This window comes from Rhodamnia argentea, chromosome 2 (assembly GCF_020921035.1).
Source record: "Rhodamnia argentea isolate NSW1041297 chromosome 2, ASM2092103v1, whole genome shotgun sequence".
NCBI lineage: Eukaryota > Viridiplantae > Streptophyta > Magnoliopsida > Myrtales > Myrtaceae > Rhodamnia > Rhodamnia argentea.
The window spans coordinates 29,270,213-29,284,975 of record NC_063151.1 but is presented as its reverse complement, the minus strand read 5'-3'; the positions used below and the strand labels follow the sequence as shown (position 1 = coordinate 29,284,975).

General features: G+C 43.6%; 2 protein-coding genes across 2 annotated transcripts; both read right to left on the bottom strand.

Annotated features, from left to right (window-relative positions):
* Nucleotides 1-1,529: 1,529 nt before the first annotated feature.
* Nucleotides 1,530-3,062, bottom strand: LOC115735765. Its single transcript, XM_048273531.1, has 3 exons — nt 3,017-3,062; nt 2,068-2,453; nt 1,530-1,982 (listed from the first exon to the last, which is right to left on the bottom strand). Exons 1-3 carry the CDS (start codon nt 3,060-3,062, stop codon nt 1,530-1,532), a joined length of 885 nt encoding a protein of 294 aa, XP_048129488.1.
* A 6,018-nt stretch (nt 3,063-9,080) lies between these two features.
* LOC115736316 (glucan endo-1,3-beta-glucosidase 12) lies at nt 9,081-12,248 on the bottom strand. Its single transcript, XM_030667955.2, has 3 exons — nt 12,081-12,248; nt 10,374-11,651; nt 9,081-9,430 (listed from the first exon to the last, which is right to left on the bottom strand). Exons 1-3 carry the CDS (start codon nt 12,166-12,168, stop codon nt 9,396-9,398), a joined length of 1,401 nt encoding a protein of 466 aa, XP_030523815.1. The 5' UTR covers nt 12,169-12,248; the 3' UTR covers nt 9,081-9,395.
* Nucleotides 12,249-14,763: the final 2,515 nt, after the last annotated feature.

Sequence of the window (14,763 nt, the reverse complement as noted above, 5' to 3'; positions counted from 1 at the left end):
GACAAGATTTAAGACTGGATAAAATTATTTGACTCTAGAGATATAATAATATGGAAAGTTTTAGGACTCAATTGTACTTTCGTAATGAGTTTTAGGACTACTAATGAACCAAACTACACGACTTTGTGTCTCTCTAAATATCTGGGCAAGTGTCTTGTTGAAGTGAAGCCTTGCACATGGTTTAATCTGTTTAATTCAGTAATTTGGATTTGTAGCAGGATTGGTTCACTTTCCATTCTTTGGGTAAATACCTCCTTCAGTTGCACCCAACAAAAAACGCAAAAAAAAAAAAAAAAGAAAGAAAGGAGGGGGACACTCGATCGTGTTCCTAGTACCTAAGGCAGGATTGAATTAGGACATGGTTTAGATCCGGGCCTTTACGCATCCAACAAGGTCTGTACTTCGTTAATGGAGTTGAAGTAATTGATCCAGCTCGAGCTAGGCCTCCCCAAAATTTCATGACTTCTCTCTGGACCTCTCAAATGAACTTTGGCTCGCGGTTCCTTTTTTCCATGAAATGGAAATTAAAAAAAGTTGCCTCGGCAAGGAACAAGGCACGCTTGTTCTGGTCGATCCCTCTAATGCTAAGTCGCGGAAAAACATAGGAAAAAGAGGAACTCAATTTCCAGGACTCTTACCAAACAAAATAATAATAATAATAATCTCCAGGACAGATTGCTCTGTCTAGCCGTAATTCATAAATATCATTTTCAACTGCTGAGGAGTGTGGCTGTGGACTTTATAAGTGACTTTTGATATTTCATGTGAGTATCCAACTTCTCACCGTCAAACTCGTAATACGATATTTTTTGAATGTTCTCGTAGCACTACATTTTTTATCCTGCCCAGGTCCATGTTTTCTTGTTTTTTTTTTTTTTTTTGGTCGAAACATAAGTGATTCCTTTTATTTCAGTAAAAGTGGCCTTTACACAAACTAGAGTTTACGGAATCAACACATGACAAATCTCATAAAGGTTGGGGGTTTCGCAATCCTAATTAGACAGAAGTGCTTCCCTTTAGCAAACCACTCCACCTCTTTGTTAGCCTCACTGACTTGAATATATTTAAACTTCTAGAGAATGAAATCTATCGAAAGTAGATGTCACTTCCTCTGGTGTTATTTGAAATCCTTTTGCACAAAAAAATAAAATAAAATAGCTTAGCTTCGTCATCTATTTAGTTTTCATTTATTTGACGGTTTAAAGAAAATGATTTTATCTTTGCCAGAGGGGGAATCGCTTTCCTCCAATCTAAATTTGTTATTTTCAGTCCATGCAGTACGTTTTCTATAGAGCGATTAGTTTTCCGTTATTCAGTCACCGGAAAATCGAAAAACAAATTTTCAGAAACAATTTTCCTTCATAAAAACGGACCTGTAACTCAAATATATGGCACGATAATGATCCGACTGATACCGATTGCAAAACCCTATTTGGATTCAATTTCCTAACGAAGGACACTGAATCTACGAGATGAATCCTTTAGAAAGGAAATTTTTAACCACGGAAATTCTCGAATAGGTCAATCTTTCAAACTCCTGTTAGTTCAGGAAAAAGAGCGCTTTCCTTGCACCCCTCCACGTACGTGAGACGAGGACTAGGAGAAGGAACAAAACTCGGGGCGGTAGTATGACTCCTTGGATCCGCAGGGCTCGGACGAGGTGCGATCATCATGGCTTCTCCCTCCACGCTAGCCCCGCACGCCTTCTCTTCTGCTCTCTCATTCTCTAAATACTCAATCCGGCGATTCGCCTCCTCCAATTTCTCTTGCATAAGAGCCAATTCCCTCTTTGTCCCAGCATGCCTGTCCTCACTAATGCTTCGCATTTCCCTTAGACAACGCTCCAATGCGTTGGCCATCGACACCTTGGCGTCCAGCTCCTCCACCTGCTCACGCGGCGTTGCCGCCTCCCTGAGCCGGCTGGCCTGTTCTCCGGCATGAAGGTCATAACGCCTCTTGAGCTCGGCCATGCCATCGATGCCCTATCAATGCAAAGACCGGAAGTTCGACATGACCGTCCAGAGGATTTCGTCAAGTACAACAAGCATAAAGGTGAAGTTCACTCACTGAAAGGAGGTGGCCGACTGCAGAGTCATAAAGCTGATCATGCCCTCCCAGTCCCTTCTCCTCCATAAGGTTCTTGGCCTTGGGAAGGCAAGCTCCCCCACAAATGCTCGACTGTGCCAGCGAGTCTGCAAGACTCTCAGTCCAAAAAGGACGCGAGGACGATGGAGCAAAAGGGAAAGAAAGTTCAGGCGCGTGATCAGCAGCGGCTTGTGTCTGATTTGAAGTTCCTTGAGATGGACGTGAGACCGGGGAGGATGAAGGTTGAGCCTCGGAAGCAAGAGGGAGAGATAGAGGTGGAAGAGAATGAGAAACAGGTACTGCTTGTCGTGCTGGTGTTTGGTCTTCTTGCTGATCCTCCGACTGTTCCTGTAGCTCGGTGATTCTCGCTGCACATATCCAAAAAGAAAAGGACTAAAAAATGACCAGGCAAAGGAACTTAACCAGAGGTAAAAATAAGGAACATATAGCATGTCCGAAAGCCTCCTTTTGCCCCGGACAAGGCTGATTTAAGCTACTGACATAACCTTTAACAAAAAGGGTTTCCAAATGTGAAGCAAAGAGCAATCAAAGAGTATTGCAAGCACCCCACAGAGAGGGATTAAGTGGATGCGAGGCCCCCGTGATTCATCCAAGAATTTTTCCTTTCTTTTGTTGCAAGAATCATAGGCCTTCTGAACTGGACAAGAAGCATTCAACCCAATTACACGGAGGAAGCATACCTTAACAAGAACGAGACTTACTCCGGTTGTTGAAAACTTGGTCCTTTTAATCCATGAGAACCTTTTTCAACTTAACAACAGTAATTTTCACGTTCATCGTCAAATCAGTCACTTTCAGCGTGGCGCGCGCGCCAGTTACTCCGGAGATTTTAATTGTAAAAAAGAACTAGGACATATTACGTATCTATTCTCTACACGTATTAAGGGCGCGTGTGGATGTGCGTGCGCACCTGTTGTCGGGAAGGTATGATTTCCCGTCGCCAAGCCCACGCTCATGATAGCTGCATAGCAAATCTTCTTCCGCAGTGTGCCCACCACCTGGACTGCATCGATACCGAAGCCGACGACGGCGCATTTCCCTGTTTTTACGTCAAAGCAAATAGAATCTACTCCTGCATAATAGACAGGACAAGCAAAAAGGGAGCAGTTGGAAGAGACCGTTAGATGGGAAGGGTTCTGCATCTCCAATCTAAATGCAGAGGGAAGAAATCAGGGGATCGAGTTGCGACGCTGGGATAAAAGTTCAACCCCACAAAATTGATTATTCGCGGGAAGAAAGAAGGCCCTACCTGGATACGCTGATAGTACTCTCATAGCTTTCTTTTTCGGTCGGTCAGAATACAGGTCCAATTTGAACACCAGCTTTTGGGCCGGCCAACGCATATTCAGCCTTCATGAACCAAGAAATAAGATGCCGACAGAGAGATTGAGCCTATTTCTACGACTAAAACAAATGATTGAATGAATCCAAGAGACCATGTATTTTTACTAGAAAAGATCCAGCTTGGTCAGCTCATGCTGACAAGAACGGAGTACTCACCGTCCCTCGACTCTCGGTGTCTGAATCGGTGCTGGCCGGATAGAAAGGCCCCGCGACCCCATTCTCGGGAAGAATCCGCAAAAACCTATCTGGATCCCGACAGAAATATCATTAGTTTCATCGAGCTTAAGATCCAGCTCGGTCAGCCCGTGCCCACAAATAACGAAGTACTCACCTTCCCTCCATCGTCGGTGTCTGAATCAGTGCTGACCGGAGACGAAGGCGCAACGATCACCGTCCCTCCATCGTCGGTGTCTGAATCAGTGCTGACCGGAGACGAAGGCGCATTGAACACCATCCTTGGGGGAAAAAATCGGCGAAAACTTGTCTGGATCGCTTCCAAAATTGACGGGGAACTTAGGATCCACGGCGACGACAGCAAAGCGGATCAATGCGAGTTTCAGATTGCGGGGTTAACACGTTCAGATTCCGACACATCAAAAGGGACGGAAACTTCCTTGTTTAAATAGACAGAAAAAGGAAAGAGGAAGGAAGGAAGTGTGCTTTTTCGAAGAAATTGTGGAAGCGGAGAAACAAACAGTCAATCTGGTGGAACCGTGGAAATTTATAGCTCCTAAAACAGTGCGGGCACCTTGTCCTTGCATTCTAAGACTTTCGTGGTCGAATCAAGGAAACGTGGGCCATTTTTCTCAATATCAACGTGGCACCCGGCCACATCAACCCATTTCTGTATAAGGATGTGATAGAGTTTTCCTAACACGAGCTTAAATTAACTAAGATTGTAATTTAGCATTTTACAAGATTAATTTACCATTTACGGGATTGATCTAATGAGGTGAGATATAAGAATTCTTAACTAATTTAATATGAATCTGACATTGTGTGGGTCGAGTTAGGCCTACCCCGTGATGAGAGGAGCTTGGTTGTAAACTTTATAAATAGCACTCCAGTCCCTCCTCTAACCTTAATGAATTCATAACATCCTCACATAAAGAACGCATACGAATCGGCATTGTTGAGGGGCTATCTCATTAAACCAAGAATACAAAGGGTGATAGAGAATAAGATTGAAGTATTAGATCGTCGCTATTTCACATCGAGAATGATAGATCCTAAATCAGGTGCACAAATTTCTTTAAACCATTACTGTGTTTCTAGATTATAGCTATGTTAATTCCGAGATTGTCGTAATAAGGTTTATAGCGGCTTACGGGATGTGCTATTTGTTAACTTAATCTTGAATCTTCGCAACGACTTGTTGCATGTCATGCGCCATATTTCACACCATGACCGGGGCATTTTTTATCGCGAAGTGTCTTATTTGACCAAATTAATAAGATTACGCACATGGATGTTGAGCCACCACCGTGTTGTTGTTGCGCCATGATGTGTGGTTGGACATGAGCTAACAACGGGCAATTCATTTGATTTCTTTGCCGGTATGTCTAAATCATAAAAATTCAAAGGAAAGTGTTTGCTATTAGGTGTTGAAAGCGAATGTGGAGAAATTGCTCCTCATTTGCCTTAGCTTCTACTTGATATGCAACTAGGCTGAGGTGATACATCTATGGTAAATTTATTCAAAATTAATTTTTTGACTACTAAAAATCCTGAAATATACACTTATGACATAATTAGTTTGGAGCAAATTTATCCCAATATGACTATGTAACCTTTTATTTAGTAATATGCTCTGAATTTTTATTGGAGAGATGGGCGCAGAGAATGGCACGTTTTGCAATAAAGTGGATGAAGGGGGAAGTGACGGAAGTCACCCGACACAATGTTAGCTATGTCCTTTTTTTTGGGTCCTTCTTTCTATCGTATAAAGCAAGAGTAATTTAGGAATGAAGTTTAAACTATTAGATCAAGGCGTTGAAGAAAAACTTATTTATTAATGTGAAATTTTGTGAGGCCATAATTTAAACTGTTAGATTAAAGCGTTATTTAATATTCCAATATTCATAACGATTGAATATGTCAATCTCCATGTTTGGATAGAGGAAAATGCCTAGATGACCACACTCATACTCTGCCTAGAGTTATAGTGCAATAACCCTAAACACCACCATAAACTTTTTTTCAGAAAAATCTGGCCTCACAAATAAGGCCACTTTCTAAATAAAGCTCGGATCTCGCTTCGATTATAATATTTTGAAAAAGGGTGCGGCCGAAGGCGTTTGCATTTACATTTAATTTTTAATTCCTTGTAAAGCCGCTCAAGCTCTAAGCTTGGCCAAAGGGTTTGTGGATTTCGTCCCTTCGCGGGGGGCGAGGTGGCGGTGGTAGAGGTGAAGGTGGTGGTTACACGCTCGCATGAGGGGCACATAGTGAGAGTAGTGGTGGGGAGCCGCAAAGAAGGTTGAAAACAATCTGCAAATTTGAAAAAGGTAAATCCATAATAAAAAAAAAAATAAAAAAAAGATAAAATGCTCTTAAATTCCGTCTTTGATAATTTACAATTTCGAATTTGCTCTTAAACAGATTACAAATCTGCACAGATGAATTTTCCATAAACAAAGGGACATGCCCGGAAACGGACGCAGCATAAACGGATGAAATTTATAAACCCTCAAGCCAAGCATGGAGCTCGAGCGGCCATGGAGGTTGCAAGCTTAAGAACCTAAATCGAACCTCGAAGCTTGCAATCGCCATGCCCAGATCCGATGAATGTGATCTAGCAAGGGTGAACGCCGCCGGAGGTTTAGACACGAGATCATCGATGCCTTCGAGGACGGGCTAGTGCTCAAGAACAAGAGCAAGAATAACCACAAGATCTAATGCCCGAAGCGTAAACAAGCCAAGACTTGGCTAAAGCCCGTAACGAATACTAATCGAACACGAACCTATCCACAAACAACGACAACGCAAACCAACGGGGACTCACCAAAGCACTAAACGAACCTCAAAAAAGAAAAAACCCATCAACAAGAAAAAAAAAGCAACGACTAATTTCAAACGGCGGAGGACCTCGGCAGGTTGAAGACGATAAATAGTGACTTCGAAATTTTCCTTTTCTTTTTCCTTTTCGTTTTCATGTTTTTCTCATGTGGCGCTTACATGGCATCATATCGGTGCCATGTCAGATTCAAGTTAACTTTTTAACTATCAATTTTAATAGAACCCTAACGGAGGGTAAATGTGTCACATAAATACAAGTTTTGGCTTTTTGATGTCACAAAAAAAAATTTAGAATAAATGTGTTACGGAAGATATAGTTTGGGATTTTTGACATCACCAAAAAAAAGTTTAAGAATTACAGTGACCATAGTTCAGGATTTTTTATGGTATTTTCCATTCTTTTATTAACAGTTACTCGCATCAGAGAAACAGTGCCGTATCCACCGCTAATGGCATTAACGGAACCATGTAACTCTTTTTCTCGATGTCCAGAAAATCTCACTTGGGATTTGTTCAAGCCCCGTTAAATATGGTTCTTAAATATATAAAAAAAGTTGGAAGATAGGGCAAAAATTAATGCGAACAAACTTTAACTACTGCAATGTAAGAATAGTATCAGTAAAAAGAGATTTACTAAATTTATTAAAAATAGCAATTGCATTTTCAAATTAGAAAACAACATTGGAATTGATTTTTTTTTTTTTTTTTTGTTTGGTCAACACTAGAATTGAATTGAAAAAGGTGTTATCGTTATACACGCTACGGCCCATAACAGAGCACACAGGAATTGGCCCTCTATATTACAAGCCCAAATTGCAATTCCAATGACTATATTATAAAATAGGTTAATACCACGAAAAATTTCAAATCAGTACATTTGTGACAAATTTACTCTAAACTATTTTTTGACCACGAAAACTTCAAACTGGTATACCTGTGATAAATTTACCCCAAATTATTTTTTTTACCATGAGAAATTTCAAACCGGTACACCTGTGATAAATTTACCTCAAACTATTTTTGTGATAATCAAAAACATCAAATTGATACGTTTGTGATAAATTTACCTATAAACTATTTTTTTTACCGCCGAAAATTCCAAACTAATATGCCTGTGACAAATTTAACCAAAATTAATTTTTTTATTATAAAAAAATCTAAATTGGTACAACCGTGACAAATTTACCCTCCGTTAATTCTCATTAAATTGGGTTAATATAATGAGGAATCCCAAACTAATACATCTGTGACAAACAAATTGGTGAAATCAAGTCATTTCATTGATTGTACTTTTTGGAAGGTTTAAAACTCCATCGCACTTTCGTGGCAAGTTTTAAAACTTAATTGCACATGTTGAAAGTTTTTAGGACATCAATTGTGCTTTCGTGACAAGTTTTAGGACTTTCAATGCATGTATCATAACTCTTGATTGCACATTTCGAGATTGACCTCACCGACCTCTAGCGAAGCTTGCCCTCGGATGGCCATAGGCAAGGGCGACAAGAAGGTCCAAAGGCCATTTGGAGGAAGAAGGAAGGAAAAAAAAAGAAAGAAAAAAAAAGGAATATAATAAAAATTTTAATAAATACTAAAATATTATCAAAAATTATCTCCACGTCAGCGTGGGCAGTGCCGCGTCAAGGATTTTCGATCAATATTGATATGATAGATTAACTTAACACAAATGCAAAATGTTTAGGATTCAATTGGCAAAAAAAAAATGCTTAGTACTAAATTAGCAAAATTAAAAAATGTTTAGGACTTTTATTGTATTCTGACCACGCAATAGTTTTTCGTGCTTTTAATCTGTCTAATTTGGATTTGTAGCAGGATTGGATAACTTTCCATTCTTTGGTTAAACAAAAAAAAAAAGGGGTAAGATAGAATCGACACATGGTTTTAGGTCCGTACCTTTACGGATCAAACGAGGTCTGTACTTCGTCAGCGGAGTTGAAGTAATTGATCCAGCTCGAGCTACGCCTCCCCAAAACTTCATACTTTCTCTCGGGGCCGCTCAGATGAACTTGAGCTCGGGGTTCCATTTTTCCCTTCTCCCATATGAACTGGAAACTCAAAAGTTGCGCCGGCAAGGAACAAGACGCCCTCGTTTTGGTCGATCCTTCTGATGCCGTGTCGCAGAAAAACAAAGGAAAAAGAGGAGCTCGGTTGTCCAGGATAGATTCCTCCATCTAGCCGTAATTCTCAAATCACATTTTCAACAGCCGAGGAGTGTGGCTGTGGACTTTACAAGCGACTTTTCATTATTTTCATTCAAGTGTCCAATGTCTAGCCGATATTTTTTATCCCGCCCCAGGTCCATATTTCCTAGTTAAGATTTGTAAACCCGCTTTCATCTTTTTAGAAACGATGAAACTCTCCACGCAATTCATTCGAGTGGTGAGAACGCCGGGATTTGGAGGGCGACAATTTTTTATCATTATCATTGGCATGGATCATCATCATCATCCGATGGGGCCAAACAAAGAAGACGGCAAGCCATTATAGGACAAAAGACGTCACTCTCTCTCTCTCTCACTAACTTATGTTATTTTATGCTAAATCGCCCTCAAGAAACCTGTCAGACCGATTAAGTATCGTGTCCACATCAGTAATCAAGTAAAACCGATAATGTATTATAATAATATCAAGGTTAAATAACAATAAGAAGGGTGGGGAGGGAAATAATTACGGACGGAACAGTCAAGGAAGCTGGTGACCAAAAGTAAACCTAACCCTCCTCCCGTAAAAAGACAAAAAATGCCCCAAGGCAAAAAGCACCAATCCCAATTGTAAGCTATAAGCTGCTGTCCAGGTCGAGAAGCAAAGAATGAGAATGAGCTTAAAGCCCAACACCAAATCCATGGCCAAGTCTCCGCCAAACGCCGCCGTTTCTTGACTTGGTTGAAAGAATATATCTCTCTCTCTCTCTAGTATCCCGTGGGGAATTCGCACTCCCCGTACTCTGCAACACAAATTTAGCAAAGCAATTTCAGCCATAGCAGTCGTGATCGAACTGTTTGGTTACATCACTGCCACAAGAAAATTGACTTTCTTTCTCAGATTAAGGACAAATCACGACGTATCGTCTCAAAGGGACGAAATTTTCAATGACTCCAGACGGTAATTTAAGACTATTGAGTTGGTCGAGCTTCATGTCAAAGGAAAGAGTCAAAGAAGCTAAAGGACGTTATTGGTCCAACGAAGTAAAGAAAATGCCGCAGCAGTTGAACACCCATGACCTTATCGCTGACGAGGATCGACCATAAAATATTATTACATGAGGGTCCCGACCATGATGTCAAGCACTGCGACCCCACATTGAGCAAGGAGGAGAGAAATGAAGATTATGTAGAAAGCAACATCATGACATGAGATGGCCGCAGACAAAAAAAACGTAGAATGTTGACAACAGAAAAAATGTTTTCTCATGATGCCACTTTCGTCTGCCCCGCTGGTTTTAGAATCATAGTTAGGAAATATCAATTTGACACGTCATTGGAAATTAAATAGAGCGAAGACCCTTTTTTTTCCCCCTTCAAAAATCCTATATCGATATGTCAATAGGTGCATTACTCGATTTATGTAGGCATAGGCAAAACCAAAAGAGACTTTTTCTAAGAGACGCACGTCTTTGGCAAGTGAACGCACGAGGCGTGCAAGTTTTACTCCATGCCCGACCAGCAATGTGAAAACGAAGAAAAATTATGGAATTAGGTCTGAAGGTTGGAGCGACTAGTGACCTAAATGCCTTCGAGTCTCCAATTTTTCCCACTTTTTGACAAAAGTGGACAACCCTATTGGCAAGATCAATTGTACGAGACGTTTAATGGTATCATGTCTTGCTATAGTGGCGTGGGGCGTGTAATCGAAAATATTAGAGATGATAAGGTGACGGTGGTACTCACTAGGCGGTTGTGTCACCACATAGGCTGTGCCGCCGAAATGGCATGTCCCCATCCCACGGGCCTTCTTCTGGTAATAGCTATTGAATGCGTATGAAGCGTGCGCCTCCAGGGAGTTCGGGTTGTAACAAGCAGAGCCTGGTTGGATGGGCCGGCAATCGGCCCCTCCCGCTCCGCAGGCGTAGTCCAGCGCCGCCTGCAGCTTCTCCTCCCCGGCTCTCCCGTTGGCCACGCACCACGTCTGGCCCGCGGTGGGGGTTGGGACCTGGGCCTTGCTCACGTTGCTCTCCCCGCTAGTCAGCTGCTCCATCGTGAGCGGTATGCTGTAAACCTTCTGCTCGTCCGGGTAAAACAGCCCGTAGTTCCGCTCCGACGTGGGACCCGGTTTTTGGTTCTCGTTGAAAAGCGCGAACAAGTACACGTCCACGGTATTGTTCGGCCTCAACGGCGTCCCGTTCCCGGTCAGGACCCGCTTGACCAGGTTCCCGTTGTACGCCGCTGCGTTCTCCGCGCCTGCACCGATTTCGTTCGAATCGCCCTTTGATGGCCAGCCAGTCTCCGTCACGACCAGCTTGACGTCGTTGTATTGGAGGGCCGACATAGCGGCATAGACAGCATCTACTTGGGCATCGAAGAGGCTGTAGTAATTCAATCCGTTGCCGGAATCCGCGACGCCCGGATTCTGCTTGAACAGCGCGTAGTCCAGTGAGATCTGATCCGAATTGGCCGAGTAAGCGAAAAACGGGTAGACATTAACCATGAGGTACGACCCGGTCTTGCGAAGGAACTCCAACATGGGCTTAATCACGGGCTCAACAAGATCCGACTTGAACGACCCGGCAGAAGTCGGGTAGGAGGTCTGGAGCGAGCTCAACGCGATCGGAGAAGACACATATATGTCGGATAGATTGTATTTGACGAGGGAGGCGTGGATGTTGTTCATGGCGGGCACGAGGAAATCGGTGGTGTTGTTGGGGTCGACGAAGACCTCGTTGCCCACGGCAATGGCGACGATCTTGGTGGAGGGACAGTACTTGGAGATGTTGGACTGCACCCACGAGTCTGTGAACGACTGGTCCGCAGCGGCGGAGGAAAGCTGCTCGTTGGGGAGGGTGACGACGACGGTTATGCCGGAGCCGGCGAGGGCCGTGAGGGCGCCGTCGTAGGTGTCGAAGAGCTTGACCCGGGTGATGCCCTGCGATTTCAGGAGCTCCACCACTTTCGGCGGCGGCGGGAGGTCGTTGGCTATTCGACCCCAGTTCACTCCGATCGACCCTGACTCTGTAACAAACGTAACAATAAGTAAATTGAGATCGGGAACGAGAAAACAGAATTAAGCGTAATGTAACAGACGACAGAATTAGCTCCCGGGGACTTAGATATCCTCACGCACTGCATCTTGATGCAAAATGATTACGAGGTCTACACACATGAATTTCCAAACGAGGACACGACCATCATTGCGCCAAACAAAATGTTCTAACGGACTACTTGGGTCGTTCTTTTGGAAGCGAGGACGTGGAGGTACGCCAAAACTAGAGGATCAGTGTCGAGAAGGCAAGGGACTTCCCTTTTACTTAGAGCTCGAGCCCATGGAAATGGAACGTCGAATGGAGCTTCTTCATTTCACGGACTAGATTTAGAACTGAAAACAGAGAAAACACATGGAAGGGAGACTTCCATTGAATGGGAATGCGAGAGGGAGGTTACCTGCAAGAGCAAAGGTGGACATGAGGAGGAGGAAGCAAGAAAATGCAGGACTCGCCATGCTCTGTTCAGGACGGCAGAAACAGAGCATGAGCCTGTAGAGAGGGAGAGAGAGAGAGAGAGAGAGGGATTTCCGAGGGGCGAAGGAATGGAGTGGATTTATAGGCTCGAGGGGGATGAAGAAGAAGGAGAGGAGTGGGAGTGGGAGTGGGTAAAAGAGGGTACTGTGGAATGGCCGGCCGGTTCGAAGTGGGGCCCAACGTGGAGCCACGTCTTCCGATCGAGGCGAGGGAGGGAGGGAGCTTATCAGCTTTCTCTTTCCTTTTTCCTCTTTTATTTTATTATTTATGATGCACGTACTTGATTTGCAAATTCGGAGCGTAACGTGAATCTGGGAATGCTTCGTTGCATGTTTTTTAGGCTCGTTCATGGCGTAACCAACGCCACCCACCACTCCCTCTCCACTCGACCGTTTCCGGTTTTCTTTCGCCCTCCTCCGTCCTCCATTTGGAAACTTTCTTCTCCCCCTCCCCGAGAAAACCTTTCTCTCCCTCCTTTCCTCACCTCCTGATCCGTCGGGGATCTCTACAGCCGTACACGTTTCTGATTTTTCCCTCCTCAATCAGGACCCTCGGACGACAGCCACGTGTGCAGGCTTTGTTGGGCGTCCTACTATTAGTATAAGCGTTACGACCGTTTAACTAACTTGTTGCTTCCATTGTCGTTGGCCCACAAGGTTAAGACTTAACTTAACAATTCGATTCACGTTTCAAATTGGGGTGATTTTCGAATAGTTATGTCTCAAATCGAATATTCTATAACGTGATTTGGAACCCTTGTAGTAACGCCTAAATGGAGTCCCTACCTAGCACCGATAGTCCATGTCCATCCTTTTTTTTAACTCATGTATCACTTAAATTATGTGAATTTGTTGCGGTGATCAAGCATGACCGCGCCACTAATAAATCACATCACTTGGCTGGCATTTTTCTTCGGAGAATAATTGCGCTATATACTCGAACTATTATACCCAAAGCAACCACGCATCGAGGATAAGCGAGTCTTAGGTCTAGCATAGCATGAACGTTAACTTCATCGACCACACTGAATTGTCCCCGAACAGGGACAGCCTTTTCTCTCTTGGTGGTGAAAGACATTTAACCCTAACTTTTGGTGGGGACGACAATATAAATGTGAACGTTGGGTTTGGCCCAGTAAAGGAGATTTGATGGGTCACGCATGATTGAGAGGGGCCACCGAGCAATTCCAGTACTCGGGTCGGGCCGGGTCACTGGTGTTTCTTTTGCAGGGTTGAACTTGAGGGGCAATGCCTTGGAATTTAATGGGCGACGATCCCGCCGACAGTGCTGACTATCCGTTACATTTGTTTCCTACTTGGCGGGTTTTACATTAATTGCTTCCTTGACTGCTTTCAAATCTGGTAATTCTCTCTGCAATCCGTGCCTTATTCCCCCCCAGTAAAAATGGTTCGTAATCAACGGCTCCATCAAAAATTTTCTGTCATTAATCCCTCTCTCTCTCGTCACTAACGTTCGTAAAAACCTAGAAGAACAATGCTCGCAAATACATAATAGCAACAAGCGGCTCCATTACATTGACTTCCCGAAAACCTCGCGGATCTGCTTCTCTGTAAGTAAGTAAAAGAGAAGATTCTCGTTTCTATGTAGCCTTCGGGTTGTACCCAATTGCCGGATCGTGAATCGATTACTGAGGTAAGAGGAGCGGTTAATTTTCCATGGAGTGGCTATGTCGGGGCATCGAATGTGGGGAAAGTATGAAGCAGGTGCCGCAAGAGACGACTTTTGTTGAGGATGTAAGGATGAGGGAGGGAGCTCGATATGCTGTCCCTGTCAGGTCAGGAGTAATCAAACCGTCCTGTTGTGTTTGGGACCACTCGTAGCATCCTGCATCAATTGTTTCTTCCGTCGTCGGCATGTTCAGCTCAGCGAGATAAGTCGATCGTTTCACATTCCCAATTGGAGGAGGCCCTTTGGCTTCAAGAAACATTGCTATAGGCTCAACGAGAGAAGGAAAACGAAATGAGCATTGATGAGATCGCACGTCTGAATTCCATGATACGCCGTCGCGATCAAATCATACGACGGGGAGCGGAAAATGGGCTCTTTGGATATCTTAATCTTAAGTTGCTTTCTTCCTTTCATTTAGAGAATCTTGATCGCGAGTTCATGGAAAGTTAACCTCCGAAAGTAGATGGGCCAAAACCAGCTACGCGCTCAGCGCTTTCCGTCGACCTGCCCAGTTTTGATGGTGAGTGTGGCCGCAGAGGATGAAGCTGGTGGGTATGGTTGGGAAAAGTTCGAGCATTGAATCTACCAAACCCTAAAATCCAAAGAAGGTCGGTCCAACTTCACGTTGACTTCTTCCTCAACGCGAGATCGGGGCGTGGTCTAGGGATTGGATTAGGGTTTCTCAGCGTCAAATTGAATATTTTAATTGAAAGGAAAGAGAGAATGTTTTTGGTGTGTTTTGTTAGGAAGGTGGTCGTTCGGAGGAGAAAGCAGGCACGTAACTGGCAAGAAGTCAAAACACCGTAATGGGTTGTCTGAAGATGGCATCTCTGGACCGTAATGCGCCGTCTGAAGATAATATCTCTGGACCAAAAGTCCACGGCTACGTTTAAACGCATCATGTCGACCTGACTTTA